Raw genomic sequence first — 23,189 nt, forward strand, 5'->3', positions numbered from 1 at the left:
TGCAATACGACACACAGACCATTATAAACATTGTCATCTGCCACAGTTGATATACTGTGTATAAAAATAGATTTCATCCCTAAAGCTCTCATGCATTGACAAGCGTTATCGCACAGATCGCACACGCAATTTTAACATTCCACACTAAAATTTACCAAACAGTTCAAACGTATTAAATATGTTCATGTATTTCCACGTAACCCAACTGTATCCGATTAGATTGCATTTTATGCTGAATAGGACAGAAATCTGTCACATAAATGACATTTCCTATGGAGTTTTATCCAAATCTGAATATGCATATGTAGCTTTCTGATGCACATGCTCTTAGTACACGTGGACATGCACGCACACACACATATAGTTATATAAACGCTCACATCCATAATCATGTTTAACAAACACACTCTCTGAGCTGCTGCCTGTCTAAATAAACATCAGATCACTGAGACTTATTTCAAATAAATAACGGATTCGGTCGTGTGCAAACATATGCAAAGTAACTTATACACACGTTCCTCTTTGCAGAAAGAACAGCAGAGTATCGTTGTCATACGGATGGGCACGAGTGAACACATACACGTACAAAAAGAAACAACTTTTGCAGCGTCCCATCCAGAGACCACTGACCAAAAAGAACCGTGTCATGGAATGTTTTTCTCTGGAAAACAGAGAAATTTAGAATAAAAACTTTTGTCAGATATAAAACTGAACAATCAAGCTTTCGAAAAAGAAGTTTTGAAAGTTGCCCCCAAAATTGAAAATACTGTCATCATCTACTTGTCCTCATGTCGTCCCAAACCTGTAAGACTTTTGCTGAACATATTTTTGATGAAATTTGAGAGATTTCGGTCCCACACCGATCGCTTTATATGATGAACAGACTTCATTTGGGCTTTTATACACACATAAACATTGATCAGTGAATGACCAGAGTACTAAAATTTGGTAAACGGAAGCTCAAGCATGAGCCAATGAGGTTTGTTCTTGCGCGTCAAGCAAGTACGATTGAGCTTCTGTTTCAAAGCGCTCTGTGTTCGCTGATCAATGTTCATATGCGATTAAAAGCTTGAATTCAATCTGTTCATCATATAAAGTGATCGGTTCTCTTCAGTAGATTTGGCTTAAACCGCTCGATTCATATGGGTTTATTTTTTATGATCTCTTTATAAAGCGCCAGAGTTTTGGGTTAACAGACTTTCAATGGAGGGACAGAAATCTCTCCGAATTTAATAAATCTTCATCTGCGTTTCGAAGATGAATGGAAGTCGTAATTGATTGACAGAATTTTCATTTTTGGATGAACCATCCCTTCAAATTTAAAAGGAACAGTCCTGCGTTTCAAAAGGCACTTTCGTTCGTCTGTGGAGACGTACCTGTATGTGTGTGTATTTTTGCCGGGACTGCGTATCCTGTGCGTGCTCTGTGGCGATGTAAACTGTCTAGGATGCTTTCAGCCAATCGCAGCACATCGCCGTGGGTTTTGGGATGCGACATCACGGCCTCTAGCTGCCGCAGTCCTCCCTCCTCCAGTAACATGCTGCAGTACCGCCCCGCTGCTTCCACCAGGGCAGAATGGGAAAACAAAATGAACACAAATGTCTCTGGGCTCAGAAGCGTTGGGTCTAGGGTGCTGATCTCACCATTTTTGCTGCAGACGTGCTGCATGGCCCATGCGGCCCACAGCTGAACTCCTGGGGTCTGGAAGCACTCCAGTAAAGGGAAGAAAGGGTTGAACGATCTGAAAAAGACACACCGGACACGTCATCTCATTATAATACTAGAAAACAATCTTTATAGTGCATAAATGGCACTAGGTAAAGATCCCAGACTTGACACCAGTGTTGTTGTTGTTAACTAAACAGATTAAAAGTGTTTTGTTTATTGAAATAAAATATTGGATAAAAAAAACTTATTTAGTTTAGTTGCCAAGGTAACATTTCTAATTCATTTCATTTGAATGGAAATAATAAAATAATAATAAAAAAGAGAAATAAAATTCTAAATAGAATTAAAAAATAAAACTTTAAAATAATAGTATAGAAATAATAATAATACAATAACACTGCTCAATACAACCAGTAGTCAAAAATGTTTTAGTTAATTCATTTTAGTACAAAAAGTGTCCATTTTTTTATTAAAAATAAATAAAAAAAGCTCCAGTATTATTCAGTTTGACCCTTTTTGGTTAACAATTAACATTTTCTGAAGGTTAAGTGCCTATTCACATGTTTCCTTGGGGAAAAAAGAAAAGAAAAAGATAATAAAATATTTAAACAATAATAAACTTAATTAATAATAATTCATATGTATATTTATAAAAAAATATATATTTATATTATTGCTATTATTTCTTTGAGAAATACATTGCACTGTGCAATAGTGATACGTTTCTATAATAATGTCTTCAAGTTAAACTGTGTTTTCCACATCACATGTTCATAGGTCTACATAAAAACATCAGTGTGTTAGTCAGGTCTGGTCTTGGGTTTCAGTAGCAGAGCTCTGGTACTTGATACAGTGTCCATGGTTCACATATTCAGTAAAAAATATTTTATTGTGGTGTAATTTCTCACCTGTACGCTACCATCTCACATTCCGGCGTTGGCCACTTCAGAATCGCTGAATGCTGCGAGAGACACATGATTAAGCCATTTACTCAGGCCTCTGGTGTAATACCCAAGCAATTTTGACTTCTATTTGCACAAGCACGCACCAGTTGCTCCAGCAGTGTGTTCCTGAGCGACATGTCGAGGGTCCACACCTTCTCGCCCCGTGAGGTGAGGTGGGCCAAGATGCCTGCTGCGAAATAACTGACCTCCACCTCTGGACTGTGCAGCAGAGAACAGATGTGATCCAGAAAACTTTGAACCATCAGCTCACCGTGCAACTCCCCCACTTCAGCGATATTATTCTGAACACACAAGCACACGAAACATTCAGAACTAGACAAGATAGACAAAGCACAATAGCACAGAAGAACTCGGCTACAAAAATACCACTGAATGCAAAATGAAATAGCCTCATTATACTTTCTAATTAAGAGAAACTATTAGCATAATCCCTCAGCGGTGCTTCCTCTGACACGAGAAGCCGTTTTATCAGTGCTGCCCACAGCTCCAGAATCCCCACAGCACTGGAATATGCATTTCCCTCTTTAGAATTATTAAAGGGTTGATACAAAAAAAAAAAATCTTATTTGATATGTTTTATATGCTTCTTAAAATAGTCTCTTATACTAAAAAAAAAGAAGTCTCTTATACTCAACAAGATTTATGCATATTTGACCATTAATATTGTGAAATCATTCATTTAAATGATGCTGAATTTTCAGCATCATTACTGATTTGGTGTTAAAAAAACATTTCGTATTATTTTCAATGTTGAAAACTGTTGTGCAGCCTAATATTTTGTGGAAACAGTGATACATTTTTTTTTCAGGATTCTTTAAATAGAAATGTCAAAATAACAGTTTATTTTGAAATTAATAATCCTATCTAACATAAAAGTTTGTAAATGTGTATATATGTGTGTGTGTGCACGTGTATGTATATGTGTGTATGTATATGTTGTATATATATATATATATATATATATATATATATATATATATATATATATATATATATATATACACACACACACACACACACACACAAACACATACATACAGATTAATCGATTTGACAGCACTATTTGAAATGTAGATGTACCATAAATTTGTACCAATGATTTACCTGTTAATTTTGATCAATTTAATGCCTCTTTGCTGAATAATAATAATAAAAAATTCTTATAAGAGACATCTTACTGACCCCAAACTTTTGAACAGTGGTGTATGTGTATACAATTGACATATTATATTCAATAAAAATAAAAAATCTCAATATGAACTTATGAACCTAACTTTATACATTGTTTCTTACCAGTAAACCCAACACCTTCTGTTGAATGGATGACTCTGATGGAAAGGACTGAAAAAACAGAGATTTAGAAAATTAGAACTTCTGATCAAGTTAACAAATTACTGTTATGTTCTTCCACAAATTCTATAAAAAGGTTTGAAAAGCGTTTACCTCGAGTACTTTGATGAAGAGCTCTAGTCCCTGGTTCTCTATGAAGTGTCTGCAGGTGGTAGGAGATTCATCCGTGAGGTTCCACAGAGCGCTGAGTGTGAACTTCAACGTGGCGTCAACGGTACCCTGACACGTCTTCTGCCGCACAATGTGCAGGAGTTGCTATGATGTGAAGAGTGTGTGAGAGATAAGTATACACTATTCTTCCTGTTCAGGTGTTACAAGTGCTAACGGTTAAATCTAGTGGGAAAACAAAAAAAAACTCCCATACCTTTACGATAAAAAGCTCAGCTCCCAATTGTGCAGTTTGCTCGGTGGACAGCTATTTAAGAAACACACACAAAGACATTCAAACGAAATCCTTCATTTCCAACAGAGAGTAGTAACGGAGCTGATAGTGGAAATACGAGATAGTGTAAAGGCTGTTTTCGTCTGGTTATAAAATCGTTTTATTTCTGATCCATTTGACAGGGTAAAATCTCCCCAAATCCCTCTCCACGTAAATGTATATTAAACATCGGATACGTTCTAATTCCATGTGATTGTGTCACGCAGCCATTTTGTGTTCAGACCAACTGCTTGATATTTGCTACTGTACCTTTAAGACTTCTAAATGTAAATGGACCCTTGATTGGCTAATCTCTCTGCATGTGAAATAGGCAAAAACAGTATTGAAAAAAAGAAATGGATTAATTGTCATATGCAAATACATTCACTGTTTCGACGTCGTCATTTAAAAAAAAAAAAAACATTCGCAGACGGGTTTCGGTTAACAAACATTAACAAAACTTTTAATAAAAAACAAAACAAACTTTCCATGAGAGCAGCTTAGATAAACTCTTCTGACCTCCGCAGACAAGACATCATCGCTCTGACGTGACAGGCACAATCTGCTCGTCTCGCGTCTGTCATATTGCATTTCACAATGCATTACTGTGATAGAATGCTCTGAATGTTTTGTGGGAGCCTCCCAGGTCACGTTTCGTCTCTACGGTTAAACCGGTTCTCACCCGCAGACTGTAGCTGCTCACCTTGGCAGCGAGAATGGAGATAATAGCTACGGCCATCCTCTGCATGTTCTGATCCTCGTGGTTACACAGCCACTGCATCACCAGCTTGGCAGCTTCAAACCTGAAAAACAAACGGCAAAATTGACCCAGATACACTGATGTGATGTTTAAAATCTGTCAACAAGACAACACACTACCAGTTTTGGACACACTTGACTGAAGGTATGTCTCTGGTAACCTCAAAAAACTATTAGTAAAAATTTGGTCAAAAAAAAAAAAAAATTTTTACACAAAAATATGATATATTGATAATCAACATAAATAATAAATGTTTCTTGAGCAGCAAATCATCATATTAGAATGATTTCTGAAGGATCATGTGACACTGAAGACTGGAGTAATGATGCTGAAAATACAGCTTTACCATCACAGGAATAAATTACATTTTAAAATAGATTCAAATAGAAAACAATTGTTTAAAATTGTAATAATTTCACAATATTACTGGGGTTTTTTTTTCTATTGAAAATAAATGCAGCCTTGGTAAAAGCAGAATAAACTTCTTTCAAAAACATTTAAAAATCTAACTGACTGGTATTTTCAAAAAGAAACTTACTTTTTACTTACCGGTACTTACGAAATTACTTCAAAAAGTTACTTAATTTCAGTGTTACTCCAGTGTGTATTCATAATATTACCACAGCATTATCAGCAGCAAGACAAAAACTCAAGAGAGTGATTGTTATATTTTGGTGTAGAAAATGTCACAACTGTAATTCATTCGTACTGTATAGTTGACCAAGCCATATTGAGATATCAAGTTTAACTCAACTCTCTGAGCAACCATACGGCTTTGTAAAGGGTTTATGAAACGTGTGAAAGTATATTTGAGGTGGTGTGTTGATCACACGCGTTTACCTGTTGAAGGGAACCTCCTGCAAGATTCGATCACTGCAGAGAGACAGCAGGCAGTTCTTCTGCAGCTGTACACAACCAAAAACAGAACTGCTGTTAAAGGGGAAATCAGAATGGACCTCTCCATGTCTTTTCCTCATTCTCAAAAAGCTCTTTTGTATCATCATGGGGAACTTAAACAAAGATGATTTAGACAAATTTAAATTATGTTCTCAGAATCACCTTGTTGAAAAGATACTTCCCGTAGAAGTGTTGACAACCATGCAAGTGACTACATTAATTTATAAATCCACTGTACCAAATAGGGCCAGACAATAAATATTGAACAATCAAAATATATTGCTAATGATTTTGCTTGTGATATAAAATTACACTGTGAATATCACAGTTGTTTAATGCACTTTTAAATTATCCATTTACTTTTCCTAAAGACCGCCATTAGATGGATTTATACTTCATTCGTAAAAACAGTGTTTGAGTCAATGTTATTTTAGTATTATTTATATACTATTATAGTATTTAGTAGTATTTTGAATAAGCTTTCATCTTTAGATTTTCAGTTCTCATTTTCATTTTAGTTTTGTTGTATTTTTGATCTTTTTTTTTTAAAGAATTCTATATAGCTTTAATTTATTTTAAGTAATTTTATTACATTTCTAATTTTCATTTATTTTTAGTTTAAGTTTTTCATCTAATATTTATAGGTATATTTTTATGTCAGCTTTATTTCAGTTAGCGAAAAGTATTTTTAATAGTTAAAAGTTAACAAACAAAACTGGTTTACGTTGGTCAGCTCGAACTATACTTTCAATGAACCAATTTAAAACTCTAATTAAATTTTTTTAAACAAAAATATAAATATAGCTATGCAAGGTCTCATTTGTTAACAATAGTTAATGCAATAACTAACATGAACCACATATTTTTTTTTTTACAAGATTTAAAAACCCTTGATCCTGTTAGTAAATAAAAAAAAAAAATTCATTATCATGCTAGTTCACACTCCATTAACTAATTTTAACAGATTAAACTTTTGGTTTTAATGTATTAGTAAATTATGAGATTAACTAATATTAGTAAATGCTGTAGAAGTATTGTATTATTATAAAGTGTTACTATATATACACTCACCTAAAGGATTATAATAGGAACACCATACTAATACTGTGTTTGACCCCCTTTCGCCTTCAGAACTGCCTTAATTCTACGTGGCATTGATTCAACAAGGTGCTGAAAGCATTCTTTAGAAATGTTGGCCCATATTGATAGGATAGCATCTTGCAGTTGATGGAGATTTGTGGGATGCACATCCAGGGCACGAAGCTCCCGTTCCACCACATCCCAAAGATGCTCTATTGGGTTGAGATCTGGTGACTGTGGGGGCCATTTTAGTACAGTGAACTCATTGTCATGTTCAAGAAACCAATTTGAAATGATTCCAGCTTTGTGACATGGTGCATTATCCTGCTGGAAGTAGCCATCAGAGGATGGGTACATCGTGGCCATAAAGGGATGGACATGGTCAGAAACAATGCTCAGGTAGGCCGTGGCATTTAAACGATGCCCAATTGGCACTAAGGGGCCTAAAGTGTGCCAAGAAAACATCCCCCACACCATTACACCACCACCACCAGCCTGCACAGTGGTAACAAGGCATGATGGATCCATGTTCTCATTCTGTTTACGCCAAATTCTGACTCTACTATCTGAATGTCTCAACAGAAATCGAGACTCATCAGACCAGGCAACATTTTTCCAGTCTTCAACTGTCCAATTTTGGTGAGCTCTTGCAAATTGTAGCCTCTTTTTCCTATTTGTAGTGGAGATGAGTGGTACCCGGTGGGGTCTTCTGCTGTTGTAACCCATCCGCCTCAAGCTTGTGCGTGTTGTGGCTTCACAAATGCTTTGCTGCATACCTCGGTTGTAACGAGTGGTTATTTCAGTCAAAGTTGCTCTTCTATCAGCTTGAATCAGTCGGCCCATTCTCCTCTGACCTCTAGCATCAACAAGGCATTTTCGCCCACAGGACTGCCGCATACTGGATGTTTTTCCCTTTTCACACCATTCTTTGTAAACCCTAGAAATGGTTGTGCGTGAAAATCCCAGTAACTGAGCAGATTGTGAAATACTCAGACCGGCCCGTCTGGCACCAACAACCATGCCACGCTCAAAATTGCTTAAATCACCTTTCTTTCCCATTCTGACATTCAGTTTGGAGTTCAGGAGATTGTCTTGACCAGGACCACACCCGTAAATGCATTGAAGCAACTGCCATGTGATTGGTTGATTAGATAATTGCATTAATGAGAAATTGAACAGGGGTTCCTAATAATCCTTTAGGTGACTGTGTATATATATATATAAATTTACCATTAAACATTTTGAATGTAGGCTACTTAAATCCCAATTTTAAACCATCGCACAGCAAATACATTCAATATTCTCAGATAATTTTATTTTGACCATGACAGACTTTTCTATACCACACTTGATCCAGCATTATTTTAGGTACCTGTTGGTGGTTGGGGAAGGTCTTCATGGCTTCGAGTAGCAGCTGTGTGACGTTCCCCAGGAGCCGCACGGGGATTCCAAAGGCCAGTTCCTGCTTGGTGAGGTTGAACACACAGGCACTGGCTGCCAGCTGCACATTCAACGTGGCCGGATGATTCTTCATCCCCAACGCGACCAACTGCAGAAGGGCCGAGAACAGACATGAGGGTTGATACGGAAAAATTCAGTGAACTTTGATTCATCTCCCGGTCTTGATGAGCGTCCGTACCTTCAAGATGTCGGGTCGTGGTTTCTCGATGGCATGAGTGAGGCTGAAGAGGTGGAAGAGAGCCTCTCTAACAAAGCCCTCCCTCTCACTGTACCTTCTCAACGCCTCACAGATTTGGGTCTCATTGGCTTCCCCAGTCACCTGCAGAAACAGAAAAACACTTACAACACTTATGACCTCCATTTGAAACGATCCTGCTGTGGTGTGCGAGCACCTACCTTTAAGCTGCCCTCTCCAGACAGGAAGTCAGAGAATCCAGCATCGGTGGCCAGCAGACCAACAAAGGTCATGCCCGGTCTCGCCTCCACGAAAGCCTTGACCGCTGTATCGGTCACCTGCTTGCGGCCAGACACGTCCAGAGACACCAGCTGAGGCAAGATGCCAGGAGTCTCCAGCAGCTGCCGCGCCACGTCTGATGTGAACTGCTTATCATCGGAGATATCAAGGTGCTGTAAACCCTCCAGCTGGAGAAACACAACAATAATGTGCCTTAGCTGTACATATACAATAGGGCGGCACGATTAATCACGCTGAAACCGCCCACAAGATTTGGCAAATGCTGCGATTATTTTATGCGCAGCTTGTCAGTGCAGCACGGCAAAGAATGTTGTCTTTTGTTGGACAAGAGGCTCATAAATGTTTCTCATGTTTGGAAAGATGTTTGACGAGTTTCTTCACAGTGCTTTGAGGTACGGCTCTTAAACGCTGCTCCATGTAAATGACAAGCTGGTAGGGGTGTAACGGTACATGTATTCGTATTGAACCGTTTCGGTTCGAGGCTTCCGGTTCGGTACGCATACAAACCGAACGATTCCTTGAACCATTTTGCCTGCCGACAAAATCCGCGCTGGCGCGACCACCACAACGTTGCGCAACATCAAATGGCAAGCGTAATGAAAGCGGAACGAAACTGCGCTACTCATGATGTGCTTCACGGATCGTTTATCAGTTCGGACCAGCAACATCTGTGCAGCGCGCGCCGATCTCGATCAAGCGACACTGTTACTACACAGCGCTAAGATCCAGTGAAGAAAACATTTGAATTCGCCACTGAAGTAATAACATCGCTGCGAGATCTAGTGAGAAGCATTTACATTTCTCCGTTATTAACCGTAGATATCTATCAGTTCAAACAGCGCTGACGTGGAAACCAGGAGAAACATTGTGCCGTGAATGAACTAATACTTTACGTCCACAGACCAGCAACATTCACCATGGATTTAATATAGTAACACTAACTGTAACCAGTTTGGCTGGAATAGTGAAATGCTTTCAAGTACTTCAAACATCTTTTTCCAGCACTTCAAAACTCAAATAATATATAAATATATATTTAAATGTTATTTTTAATGTGATGACCAAAACATTATTTGTTCATCCTTAAAAGATGACCCCCCATTTATAAACCTGAAAGTTTCAAGATGTAGGAAACTCAGTTAACAGATAACTCAGTTACGGTATTTAAAAATATTTTTTCTTTTAACAAATAGGAAATTTCTCTGGCATTTCTTTCTTTTTGCTGTATCGAAAACGTACCGAACCGTGACTTTAAAACCGAGGTACGTACCGAACCGTTACACCCCTACAAGCTGGGCATAAAATTAAATCACAGCCTTTGCGATTTCAAAATCACGATAAGCCAAATCGGTTTAAGTGCGATTTCAGAATTTCAAAACACATTGAAAAAATCTCGAGGGAACCAGTGGAGAATAAGTCTTCCAGGTTTTGATGTCATCCCTGCACCACTATTTTAGTAATCATCATAAATTAGATTTCCTTTGAAAGCCTAAACACTCAATTCATCCAGTGTAAATTATTGTGAAATTGGACATTGCATTACCTTGGAAATGGTACTTTAAAACATTTTAGTAGGCTAAATTTTTGTGATAAGGCTTTGATTTTCTAGTAATTTTAGAAACCCAATTATTTGGTAAAACATGTTGTACAAAATAAAGTACAAAGTACATCTGCTTTACAGAAACAAACTTCCACAGCATTTTCACTTTCATTTTGAAGTGCTACTTCAGCAATAATCTGCTGGGTGTCTTTAAAGAGACCAACCTTAGTACTGTATTGCGAAACATTCATGTCATGAATTACAACCATTTAAGTTCAGTCCTCTGCTCAAAAAGGACATCTTAAATACAATTCACCCCTACGATGACTTATATATTAATACACCATTTCTATGATGAGCATGTTTTCAATTTCTGTACTACAATTACATTTTTTAAATAATCTTTTGCAGCATGACGACAAAAAAGTCTGGGTGATACAACTGTTAGAAAAACAACAATGAAATTCTTAAAAGATGTTATTATGAGGTTTGGCATAATCTTTTCATTATGATTTCTTAAAATATTTAAACAAAACTGCTTCATTGCTTATTAATTACATAATTGAAAATGAATTGAGACGTTACTATTAGTATAGTCATTTTACAGTTGTACTATAAAATACATTTTTTATTAAATACAATTTTTAAGTAAAATAGTATTAGATTTGTCTTATTTTGTTTAATACTTTTACCAAGTAACAATCACAATATTATTAATAAAATAAATAATAAATATGTAAACAGTCATATTGAATGGGTCAAAAAGGGTCAGTGGGAATGTGAACTATATGATAACTTAAAGTCCACTTAAGGTTCCTGAAAGAGTTGGTTCTTGTTTGAGTAAACCCAAGTTTTTCCCAAATTCTTCAGCCCTAAAAGAATGGTTCTCACTCAGGAAAAAAAAAAAATCTTCAGAGTAAAATCTAATTTGATCATTTTAGTCCATTCATATGCACTCCCCTACAAGACCACCTCAATCGTTATACTATGACTAATTATTTCCAAATTGAGCCAGTCAAGACATCTGGTGAAACTTCCCTGTTGCATTTTTTCCATATTGCAATATACTGCAGAAAAATAATAATATCGCAATGCCAGTTTTTTTTTCTAATATTGTGCTGCCCTAAACCCCACAGACCTTCATGACTATGTGTCAAGTTCAATAAGTCTCTTAAAATATCAGATAATTGGACTTTTTGACAAAGCAAGATTAGTTACGGTTATAAAATGTCATGTGGTGCGACTCCCCAAAAACTCCCTTACTCTTTATTTTATGGTTACACGACATGACATTTTAGAGACATTAAAAATGACATATGCCTTTGTTTTTAGAAAGCGACAAAAATGCCCTCATTGACCTCAACATTACAAGTTGTAACACATGGATAGCTGACCTGACTGAGCACAGCTAGCAGCTGAGCGGTGGTCATCTCCAGCCTCTTGAGCTGGTGCATGGTGAGGTAGCGTAGCCTGCTCCTCAACCCCAGAAGCGGGGTCAGGTTCGTCACCGAGGTGTTGGAGATATCCAAACTCTCCAGGCGGGGCAGCGCGCACACGTCCACCAAGCCAGAGTCGTAAAAGTCGACGTTGGACACGCTGAGAGCGCGCAAACCCTGCATGGCGCTGAAACAGCGACGGCTAGGCTCCTCAAGAGAAGACATGGTCAGGCCGTTCAGGACGAGCCGCTGCAGGCCCTCCTGCAGGGTTTTGTTGGACGAGAGACCTCGAAGGATGTCGGCGATGGTGAGGTCGGCGTTGACCCGTGACGCGTCCAGCTCCACCAGGCGGTGGGGGCAGAGGGCCCGGTGGAAGGCCTCGGCGGAGATTCGAGCGGTGCGGATGCAGGCGTGGCGCAAGCGGAACTGCTGGCAGCTCCGGAAGATTCCCACCGTACTGTCGTTCAACAGGCCTGGAAGAGAATCCATTATGTTCAGTGTTTCGAATTTAAGATCCATTCATTTGAGTACACCCACTATGAGGAGGCCTGTTTTAGAGATCCGTGGTGGGACTCAACGCAACAGTGCGGCACGGGACAAGCTGGTCTCCATTGACGTCCATAGTATAGAAAAAAAGGTCCCACTTTAGATTAAGTGGCTTTAAATACTATCGAAAAATAAGTACAATGTACTTACTGTGTTCATGTTGTATTGTAAAACACTTTTGCTGCTATTGAGGTGTGATACGGGTGAGGTTAGGGACAGGTGTGGTGGTATGGGTGGATTAAGGTGTAAGGGAAGGGTCAACAGTGTAATTACATAAATTAATTACAGTTGTAATTACATGCATTTTTTTTTTTTAAATATAAGTACAATGTAAAAACATGCATGTACACAATAAGTCCATTGTATCAAATTATTCATTTCAATGTAAGTACATAGTACTTAAAGCCACTTAATATAAAGTGAGACCGAAAAAAAATACTATAGAAGTCAATGGGGTCCAACAACTTCTGGTTACCCACATTCTTCAAAATATATTTTTTTGTGTTCAGCAGAAGAAAGAAACTCATACAGGTTTAGAACAACTTGAGAGCGAGTAAATGATGACATATTTTGTTTTTTTGGGTGAACTATCCTTTTTAAATACTACATGAAACAATAATTATGCATTTTGTGTTCTATAGGAATGTCATTTCCCCTCGTCCTCACCCTCAGTGGCCATCTTGCAGAGCAGTTGGTCGGCCAGCTCCTGCGGGAAGACCAGCGGCTCGACCAGCGGCTCACGGAAGGAGAGAGAGCCGTCATCACGCATCTCACAGAAGAGCTCCAGCCTGGAGCTCACCAGAGTCATGCACAGATCGGTCAGAGACGGCGGGGACGCCTCGTCCTGCAACAACAAAATGACTCAGAGCTCAACATCAAATCTCTCTTACAACTTTCTTTTCCTATGGTACTGGATGTACTGGCGATGAAATTAAAGCCTTGATGTGTCAGATAGAAAACAAGAAACAAGGGAATGCGGGCGTTTTTACTTTCAGTGGCGGTGGATAGACAAACTCTTTACTGCATAATAGAACTTGTCCACGGATTTTTAAACTGGAGCCAGGGAGTGCTAGAGAAAATAAAAAATAGTGTCAACATAAAGTTAACACTTTACTTGAAGGGGTGTGCATAAGATTGACATGACACCTTCATAATCATGACATGACATGACATGTCATGAATATGACAGAGGTTTTAGGCATGTTTATGACAACTGTCCTTAAGTGTCATTTGCTCAGTTATGATATTTTTAATGCAAATATGACATTGTTTGAGATGTCTTTGTTATGAAAACTTGACATAAACCAATACATCATAACCTGTCGGTGTCTTTGTCATGACAACTTGACAAGACAACATAAATTGTCATAAACATGACATAGCAGATTAATAATCAAACTTAAAAGTGTCATATAATGGTACATGCACTTTTACAAGTTGATTCTACTGAAATGTGTGTTGGCAGTGCCTGTACACAACCATCATATAATGATAAAAATCCATCCAGTGTTTTTGTTTTAATCTCCTTATATGTTTTCCCCTGTCTCAAATCGAGCCGTTCGACCGTGTGACGTCACAAGCTCGCACGCCCCTCCCATGATTGTTGATTGACAGGAGCGTTTCAACACAGACCCGCCCTCGCTCGTGAGCGAGCTGTCAATCATAGTCCGCGCGGACCGGCGCGGTCATTGTTGATACGCTGGAGCACTGTCTATGAGCAGAATGGCGTCTAAGCGATTGTGGTGTTCTGTTCTTGGGTGCAATAACGAACACAGCAGTCATTTTAATGTTCCTAAATCCGAACCGCTGAAGACGCAGTGGCTGAGTTTGTTTTCGAAGGAAATATTCCCCACGAGCAACGTCAATGCTCTCATGTTTGCGCGAATCATTTCTCACCAGACTGCTTTATAAACGAGGATCAGTATAAAGCTGGTTTTGCTAAGAAGCTGCTCATGAATAAAGGATCGGTACCAGCTATTCCTGTTCCTGCTGAACCTCTAGAACAACTGAAGTGAGTGTAATGTTTTATTAACCTTTATATTAATATTTATATCTTTGCAAATCGCTTGCACGCTTCACGATGAATGCGGCTAAGGTTTACACTTACATTACGGCATGTTTTCTATGTACGACCACGACGTTCTCAATATTAATCATAATCCCACGTTTATAATGAACAACGCGTTATGGTTATTGTGTTACAAATGGTGTATGCACAGAACAGAGGGGCGGAGTCAGCAAAGCTCATTATCATTTAAAGTCATATGCACTGAAACGGCGTGCTGAAAACAGAGCTGTTTTTGACCAGGTAAAATAAGTGTTTTCTTACAATACTAATGAGAATTTTTAATTAAAGTATATTACAAACTTTTAATTTAGACCCTAAAGAATCATATTAGCTTGTACAAAAATGGCATTATATGACCCCTTTAAGAAACCACTTAGCTTTATGGGTTAACATTACATTCAACTGTCATGTGGTTGGTTTTGACATTGGCTGTCATGACTCATGAGGCCATGTGTTGTCTTATTGATGTCAAGTTGTCATGACAAAGACACAGACAGGTTATGATGTAATGGTTTGTCAAGTTGTCATGACAAAGACATCTCAAACAATGTCATTTTTGCATTAAAAATGTCATAATTGAGAACATTACACTTAATCATAAACATGTCATAAACATGCATAAAACCTCCATATTCATGACATGTGTCATGTCATGATTATGAAGGTGTCATGTCAGTCTTATGCACACCCCTTCAAGTAAAGTGTTACCAAATTGGATAACTATTAAAAAAAGATTGAGATTATCTTAAAGCCAAAATTCAAAATGCAATTTCTTTCTGAAGCGTCACTTTGACAGTTGAGTAGCTGTCATGGAGAGATAGAAAGCTCTCAGATTTCATCAAAAATCTTCATTTGTGTTGCGAAGATGGACGAAAGTCTTACGGGTTTGGAAAGACATGACGTTAAGTAATTAATGACAGAATTTTCATTTTTTGGGTGAACTAACCCTTTTAAAATAAATAAATAAATAAATGGATAAAATAAAAAAATGGTTTAAAATAAATACAAAATTGGATTAACAAAGAATACAAATTAGGTTCAAATAAATATGTAAACAAAGAAATGTATTAAATCAAATACATTTAACAGTACACTTCGATAGCGAGTAGAAAAAACTTAGTGTAACTTAATAGATACTAATTAGTTTCAAAATAATATTTTAAATTGGTACACTAACGTTATATATTCCTACATAAAGTTTAGTCAGTATAGATTGGGTCTTAGTACACGAAAATATTTAGATGCCTTTTAAAATTTAGGACAGACATCCCAGCACGAGGAAGATCATATTTGGTGATCTGTGGCCTCTAAAAATCGAAAAGCCCTTCTAGTCTACAAATGGACCCGTAGTACACTATAAAGGGGGAATACTCTTGTTAGTGTTTTCCTCAATGGGTCTAGAGATCATGGATCACCACCTCTTGTAGGGGGTTGAACCTATAACGTTACATTTTTGGCACCTACAATTTGATCAGCCCACTAAAGAACTAAGAAAACATCAACCTCCAAGTGTATGCATATCTTTGACAGTCAATCATCCCTATTACAACACCATTTATGACCATCAACTACAAACCGCAAGATAAGAGACCGCAAGATAAACCGCATGCTGAGAAAACAGCATGACCTACAGTACATTAGGACGATTAACACAAGGCAGATATGATTCATATGAATCATCTGGTGAACTGCACACGATTGCTACATACACATGTGTGACATGTAAAGTCTTACCACGGTGTCCAAAAGATGGATCATGACGGCCTCAAATGCCAGAAACAGCCTCTTGTGCGGATAATGGCAGGTGGGTTGAGGTGTAGATCAAACACAATCCGATTTAAATGCTCTTTAGCTTCTTAGCCTGCTAGCCTCTCCAAACATCTGTCTTCAAACATTTGCTGATCCTATTTGTTGGTATTTAAAAGTGCACGGACCGCTATAAATCCAGTGTTGCTCGTATGCATTGCTCTCTAAGATACGGATGTGTTCTGGTGGACAGCCTCGAAAGCGCTAGCGATCATTACGTGCTGTCAGGCATTTTGACGGGTTTTTATATCGGGAGGAAACGGCAGCGACGTCTTCACCAGTAAACAACCTCGTCACACGGGAAACGGATCTGCGTCAGAGGGGACGGGGCCTACGGGTGATCAACTTTAGAAATCCTTTTAGATGTGTATTTGCATTAAAAAATAGCCTACATAAAAGTATTTGCAACGAAAATGTATGTAAGCTCATAACAATGAAAAACGTAAATAAGCATTTTTTTTCAGAAATATTTTTTTTCCAGAAATACCTTTATAATGCCATTAGTAACTAGAAGGGATAAAACAAACAGTATAAATCAAGGCATTTATATATATAATCTTCTAGTGAACCAAAGTATCTTATCATCCCAACAAATTTGCAGCCCTGTTTACTCTTCATACAATGTAATGTATTTAATGAAGGAAAATATCCACAAAGAAAATCACTTTTAAAATACAGATAAGTACGTTGTTGTCTTCATAGTATTACAGCCCAGGGGGCGGGGCCTACGGAAGCCCGTTGGTGACATTGAGCGAAGTAGGAAGCGATCTTGACTGGCTTCAGTGCATGTGTAGCGTTAGCACATCGCGCAGTAACGGTTTCATAATTTGTGAATATCTAATAATGCATGTCTAAATTGAGCTAAATTAACTTCTATGTCTTAGACTGACGCGTTTATTATTCCTTTATGTCATTCACTATTCTGTAAGTTTTTGCACAACTAAGTTAATCAGTGAGCAAGGTCAAAAGTTGCTTGACGTGAGACATTCCACCGGTTTATGTAAGTGTTCGGAGATCGACAAGCACATGGCCGGGTTGATTAACTTTGAGGACGAACAGGAGGTCAAGCAGTTCCTGGATAATTTAGGAGTAGAGTACAGCTACCAGTGTCACCGGGAGAAGGATCCTGAAGGTCGGAGGAGCTGTCCCTCTCGAGCTGGTGCTGAACTGCTCTCTCTCTCTCACACACACAGCAGCTTCATCTGTTCCTCTTCTGTTTAACAGGGTGTCAGAGGCTGGCGGATTACCTGGAGGGTGTGAAGAGGAACTATGAGGCCACAGCCCAGGTTCTCAAGCACAACTGCGAGGTGAATGGCCATGGAGAGAGCTGCTATAAGCTCGGGGCTTACCATGTCACCGGCAAAGGTAAAGACAGTTTAGGAAAAATCCCTCCCACGAACCGATATTTAGTCATATTAAAATACTAAATAAAAACGTTTATTATAAAGTTTTTTTAATTGTTTTTAATTGCCAAAAATAGTCATTTAAAAAAAATTCTAACTGCATAATTAACTTTCTGTCTTTATTTTGATCCCATCTTAATGTGATCCTACTGGATAAACTGGAATTCCTCTTAGTTCATTCTTCTCAGAATCTCAGTTCGTTCTTTTAAAGGGTTATTGTTTGATATCCTTATAATTTGATTCAAAACATTTTAGATATTCAGTTATTTTTCTTGTATTATTTTTGACAAAGCAAATCTGTTTTGTAACTGGCTATTTTTCAAAAGTATTTTTTAACATTTATTCTCATTTTTTTAAAATATGTAAATCCTCTAAAATATCTATCTATCTATCTATCTATCTATCTATCTATCTATCTATCTATCTATCTATCTATCTATCTATCTATCTATCTATCTATCTATCTATCTATCTACTGTATCTATCTATCTATCTATCTATCTATCTATCTATCTATCTATCTATCTACTCTATCTATCTATCTATCTATCTATCTATCTATCTATCTATCTATCTATCTATCTATCTATCTATTCAAAATGAATTCAAATATATAAATTATAAAATTATTGTTATAAATTCATATTATAAAATGTATATATATACTGTATATATATATATATATATATATATAAAGTAAAAAATATTATGTATGTATATTTGTATATTATGTATGTGTATATATATCCAATGTATGTACATTTACTTCATATTTTCTAAATATACAGGGTCATTGGATTTGAAATCATAAAAAAATATCAATATTCCATATATATATATTATATATAAAGATTATATATTCAAATAAGTATTAATAATGTTAATGTTATAAAATATTATTTGATTAATGAATATTAAAAATGAGATTAATATCAAATTTACATGAAAAACATTTTAGAATGTAATCAGGTGTACGTTTATGTCCCGACAGAGTGCTGCAGTCGTGACATCAAAACCCGGAAGACCTTATTCTCCACTGGCTCCCTCGAGATTTTGCTATGGGTTTTTCAATTCTTGAGTAAAATAATGTCGGTGGTAAACATAACCTGACGATAATTGGGCATTTTCCTCTACAAAATAAATTACACACACTCATACTGAAAACCTGAATTTTAGATAAAAACATTAAGAACGTTTGGGGTGTGAGTGTGAGCATTTTATGTTGTACAACAAAACGTCCAAGTATGGTCAAGTTATGTTTACCACAGACCATATTTTACTCCTAAACTGAAATATATATATATATATAAATAACCCATAGCAAAATCTCAAGGGAGCCAGTGGAGAATAAGTCTTCCGGGTTTTGACGTCACGACTGCAGCACTCTTAATAACAACAGCTTTCCACTGCTGACATTTTAACAACTCACAATTTCTTATGACCTCAGGTGGTGTGACGGAGTGTTTAAAGTCGGCGTACTCCTGCTTTATGAAGGCATGCAACACCAAAGGGAAGAAGTCTGTGGACGCTTGTCACAACGTAGCTCTGCTGGCCCATGACGGGAGAAGCGTGGAGGGGGGTACTGACCCACAGGTGGCCCGACAGTATTACGAGAGGGCGTGTGAAGGAGGCTTCGCCCCCAGCTGTTTCAACCTGAGCACACTTTTCATCCAGGGATCTCCAGGGCTGGACAAAAACATGCCATCGGCTCTGAAGTACGCCCTGCGAGCCTGTGAGCTGGGACACGTGTGGGGCTGCTCCAATGCCAGCCGCATGTACAAACTGGGCGATGGGACGGAGAAGGATGATCAGAAAGCAGAGGAGCTGAAGAACAGGGCTAGGGAACTCCACGGACAGCAGAAAGAAAGGCAACTGAAATTTGGGGAGTGAGATAACATGTTATAACAATGATAGTTTTTTTTTTTTTTTTACCAAACTCAATTATTCTGCCTTGCTGTTTTGATATGACGGATATAAAAGCAGCATAAATAATGTTAATAAACATATTCTTTGATGCTGTTGACATAACTGATTAATGTCTGAGGGTGATTTTTTTCATCTAGGTTGATGTTGATATAAGCTAATATATTACTGAAAGTGTTGCCATTAGATAATCTAGACTGTGACAGTTATCATAGAATTATTATTAGAGGTTATTTAAATGACTACTATTCTCTGTTGGTCTGAATTAGAATTGCATCCATGGAAATCAGTAGGTTTTATGTATTTTACCAGGTGCTGTACGTAAAAATGGCCACTAGATGGAAGCATACTCAAGCTAAATTGAATACACAGACAATATCGCGGTTTCTGGCAAACTTCTTATCTATTACAGATTGCAGTGAACATTAGTTTGTTCACTGACACAGACTAATCCTTTGATACTTTAAAATGTCCACTTCATTCCGTTGAAATTATTCAACATAAATGGCATACTGCATTTAAAATGGATTTTAACTGCATATACAATTTTCACTTCTAATTTTTAATTTCCCCCTCATCGTCTCCTTTTAACAGTAATATATATGTATGTGTCCGCCACATGTGAACAAAACACAAGTTTTCATTGTTTACAGCATCACTCTTCAGTATTCATTGTAATCCAATTCCCCTATGAATGACTATATAAGTCGGTACTTTTTAGTGAATCAAAAACATTAAGCGTGACCAGTGTCATCTGATTCCCAAACAAATGACTCAAATGAACCGGTTCTTTTCATTGAATCAGAAACATTCAGCGCGACCAGTTTAGTAGATAATAATTCATTCGTTATTTTCACTCACTCAAAAGAACTAGAACATCTTTCTGAAAGCAGACTAAGGTCGCTATGTTTTTTAATTCACTGAAAAGAATCGGTTCATAAGAGTCATTTATTCTGGAATCAGAAACAGTAATTTACTACTCTCTGATATCATTGTAGTCTCTGTAGTGTTAATCCGTGTTATTGTATAAAATGAATGAATGTCTGAATTAAGTTCAAATATTTCTTCCTAAAAGTATTAAAAACAATAATTTATGAATTCGTTGAATCATTGCCAGCAGCTACACATGATGCTCGCCTCCAATGACACTGCAGAAGCAGGAGCCCGAAGCCACGCCCTTTCTCAGCTGTTCTCCAATAACACCGCAGCAGCATCAGATTGAGCCAGTAGCCACGCCCACCTTGCGATCTCCTCCAATTACAGCGCAGCAGTGTCGGACTAAGCCCGTAGCCCCGCCCACTGTCGGATCAACGGACTCACACACACACACACACACACACATTTGCCGTTCCTGCAGTAACGTTACAGGCGCGCGGCTCAGGCTGTTGTAGCTTCATATTGTTTATATTAGTTTGCTGGACCGTCGCCTGCAGCACGGAGTAACGGTCGCAGCATCCTCGCGCAGGAGTTAAGCACGGAGCGTGAAGCGGTGAGTTTGACGCCTTTTAATTTGTGGTGATGCGCAGTGTGTGGTTCTGAGCGGGATGTTAGCTAACAGGCTACAGCAGCAACACGCCTATGATGAGATTAACAGCGACCGGAGACATGCGGTTAACGGACTGAAGATGCCACTGTTTAGGAGGGAATTGATGTGCATGTGTGTGTGTGTCATACTGGCTGCGTGTAGTTGGCCGACTTTTGCCTGCTCAACGCTCGGTTCTTCTGAGAACAGGCTACGCTTTTGCGCCTAGTGTACGTGTGTGTGTGTGTAATAATCTGCAGGATTAAGTTTATTCTCGTGGTTGATGGAGGTGGATCTCTGAAGGATAACGGTTGTTTGTCTGGAGGGGGGGTTCACTTGCCCCCACCCCACCCCACTCCACTCTGAATCGGGGTGTGTCACTCACTCAATCACTCTCTCTCTCTCTCACTCACTCACTCACACACACACACACACACACACACACACACACACACACACACACACACACACACACACACACACACACACACACACACACACACACACACACACTTCAACGGAGGTTAATTTCACTCCCTTGCTTCTTCTGAACAAGCTTACATCTTCCAAAATCGTCCATGGTGACCATATGTTCTGGCAAAATACCATAGTTACTAAATTGACTAATTTACTTCAGAAGTGTTATTGGTCACTACTGTCATCATAAAGCAGATAAACAAAACTCTGACACTGTTTTAAAGAGATGTATTGTAGTATGATTTTGCTTTTGTATTACAATATGTAGTAGTCTAGCTATTGTATTGATTTTTCTTGTAACTATGGTTACCATGTTCAAGGCAGTATATGTTTAAAAATTTCAAAACAAAAATAAAAAAGGCAACAAAAAGATTCTGAGGTTAGGAAATCCTATTGGTTACTGGACCTATGGACTATATTTATTTCTTGGCCCTATTAGTTTGATTATAATTACTATAAGTAATTGTTAGGACTGGGTGTTGACATATTTCACAATCTCTAATCCAATGCTGTAAACCGTTGATGCTGGTGCCTTATTGCTATTTATTTTTAAATATAATAATCAACACACAAACTTGTTTAACTTGAACTGAAGCGCTACAGCGATCCGATCTGTCACATTAAAGAGCAGAAAAATGGCATTTATTGTTTGAATTTCATGATAAAATTGACAGAATTTGAAAGTTGAGACTTTGTTTCATATGAATAGTAACAAAGCTGATTGGATTGGAGATGTTAAGTGAAGTTTTGTGACTAAAAGATTGATTTTGTTATTTAAGAATAATAATAATCTTCATCAAAATGAAGATGGAATCAAATCAACTCGATATGGTCAACCCAGCCCTAATAAAGCCCTATATATTATAAGTGTTTTACAAAAGCATCTGATGCCCAAGATGTCGAAACGTATGTTCTGAGCCACAGTGAAAGTGTTTATACTGACTATGCTAATAGTTTGGATAAAAGTTGCCAGTCAATAGCTCTGAATCCATTCAGTCTTTCTGCAGTAAACTCAAGCTAAAAGACATTAATTACGTCTGGCTCAGCACTTATTGATCACATATGGAAATGAGGCAGCCTTTCAGGAACCTTCTGTCTGAATAACACTGTTAAATGATGAATTCACCATAAATCAAAGTCAAAGCCCAAAACTGTAATGATCAAAAGAGGATATTGGCTATTAAAATGTGACTTAAATACTGGGCAGTCAAGGGTTGAGGATTTTGAGGGTCCTTCTTGATGCTTAAATCCTCTGTTAAAATAGGCTACTTTGATGCTGATCAAAATGGTGCATTTTAGGGTGTGTTCACACTTGTAGTTCAGTTTGCTTGGTTGGTTTGGTCTGGACCAAAAAAAAAAAAAATGTAGTCCTGGTCCGCTTAGCGTTCATA

At 37.8% G+C, this 23,189-nt stretch overlaps 3 protein-coding genes across 8 annotated transcripts in view; 2 read left to right on the plus strand and 1 right to left on the minus strand.

The window, feature by feature from the left end:
- On the minus strand, positions 1 to 16,724 carry zyg11 (zyg-11 family member, cell cycle regulator). Of its 4 annotated transcripts, none has more exons than XM_056262744.1 (16): positions 16,402 to 16,724; positions 13,266 to 13,443; positions 12,012 to 12,526; positions 8,999 to 9,244; positions 8,781 to 8,921; positions 8,514 to 8,690; positions 6,005 to 6,069; positions 5,087 to 5,207; positions 4,348 to 4,398; positions 4,077 to 4,238; positions 3,927 to 3,974; positions 2,717 to 2,914; positions 2,577 to 2,629; positions 1,644 to 1,741; positions 1,377 to 1,559; positions 1 to 661 (listed from the first exon to the last, which is right to left on the minus strand). In XM_056262744.1, exons 1-16 carry the CDS (start codon positions 16,423 to 16,425, stop codon positions 645 to 647), a joined length of 2,277 nt encoding a protein of 758 aa, XP_056118719.1. In that variant the 5' UTR covers positions 16,426 to 16,724; the 3' UTR covers positions 1 to 644. The 4 variants fall into 4 exon arrangements, with proteins under 4 accessions (XP_056118719.1, XP_056118721.1, XP_056118722.1 ...); XM_056262746.1 differs by having other exon boundaries at positions 5,108 to 5,207; positions 16,402 to 16,723; XM_056262747.1 differs by having other exon boundaries at positions 1,377 to 1,556; positions 5,108 to 5,207; positions 16,402 to 16,722.
- A 494-nt stretch (positions 16,725 to 17,218) lies between these two features.
- On the plus strand, positions 17,219 to 19,766 carry LOC130096198 (cytochrome c oxidase assembly factor 7). Its single transcript, XM_056262879.1, has 3 exons — positions 17,219 to 17,605; positions 17,698 to 17,838; positions 19,324 to 19,766. The coding sequence occupies exons 1-3, from the start codon at positions 17,500 to 17,502 to the stop codon at positions 19,764 to 19,766; spliced, it is 690 nt and encodes a 229-aa protein (XP_056118854.1). The 5' UTR covers positions 17,219 to 17,499.
- A 1,356-nt stretch (positions 19,767 to 21,122) lies between these two features.
- The window catches only part of ralgps2 (Ral GEF with PH domain and SH3 binding motif 2), a 225,813-nt gene continuing 223,746 nt past the window's right edge, over positions 21,123 to 23,189 (plus strand). For all 3 annotated transcript variants that reach the window (XM_056262750.1, XM_056262749.1, XM_056262751.1), the window contains exon 1: positions 21,123 to 21,288. The gene's annotated coding sequence lies outside the window, so the exon portion shown is untranslated. The remainder of the gene's footprint in view (positions 21,289 to 23,189) is intronic.

The sequence above is a fragment of the Rhinichthys klamathensis genome, unplaced genomic scaffold (assembly GCF_029890125.1).
Source record: "Rhinichthys klamathensis goyatoka isolate OS25496 unplaced genomic scaffold, OSU_Roscu_1.1 h1tg000196l_1, whole genome shotgun sequence".
In the NCBI taxonomy this organism is placed as follows: domain Eukaryota; kingdom Metazoa; phylum Chordata; class Actinopteri; order Cypriniformes; family Leuciscidae; genus Rhinichthys; species Rhinichthys klamathensis.

Excerpts from the sequence above, each read along its gene's own strand:
- zyg11 (XM_056262744.1), bottom strand. The coding sequence starts at position 16,425 with ATGATCCATCTTTTGGACACCGTG. Across the intron at positions 13,444-16,401 it reads TCCATCTTTTGGACACCGTG|GACGAGGCGTCCCCGCCGTC; the intron begins GTAAGACTTTAC and ends TTGTTGTTGCAG. Across the intron at positions 4,399-5,086 it reads TGAGCAGCTACAGTCTGCGG|CTGTCCACCGAGCAAACTGC; the intron begins GTGAGAACCGGT and ends TTTCTTAAATAG.
- LOC130096198 (XM_056262879.1), top strand. The coding sequence starts at position 17,500 with ATGGCCGGGTTGATTAACTTTGAGGACGAACAGGAGGTCAAGCAGTTC. Across the intron at positions 17,606-17,697 it reads CCGGGAGAAGGATCCTGAAG|GGTGTCAGAGGCTGGCGGAT; the intron begins GTCGGAGGAGCT and ends TCTGTTTAACAG. Across the intron at positions 17,839-19,323 it reads TTACCATGTCACCGGCAAAG|GTGGTGTGACGGAGTGTTTA; the intron begins GTAAAGACAGTT and ends TTATGACCTCAG.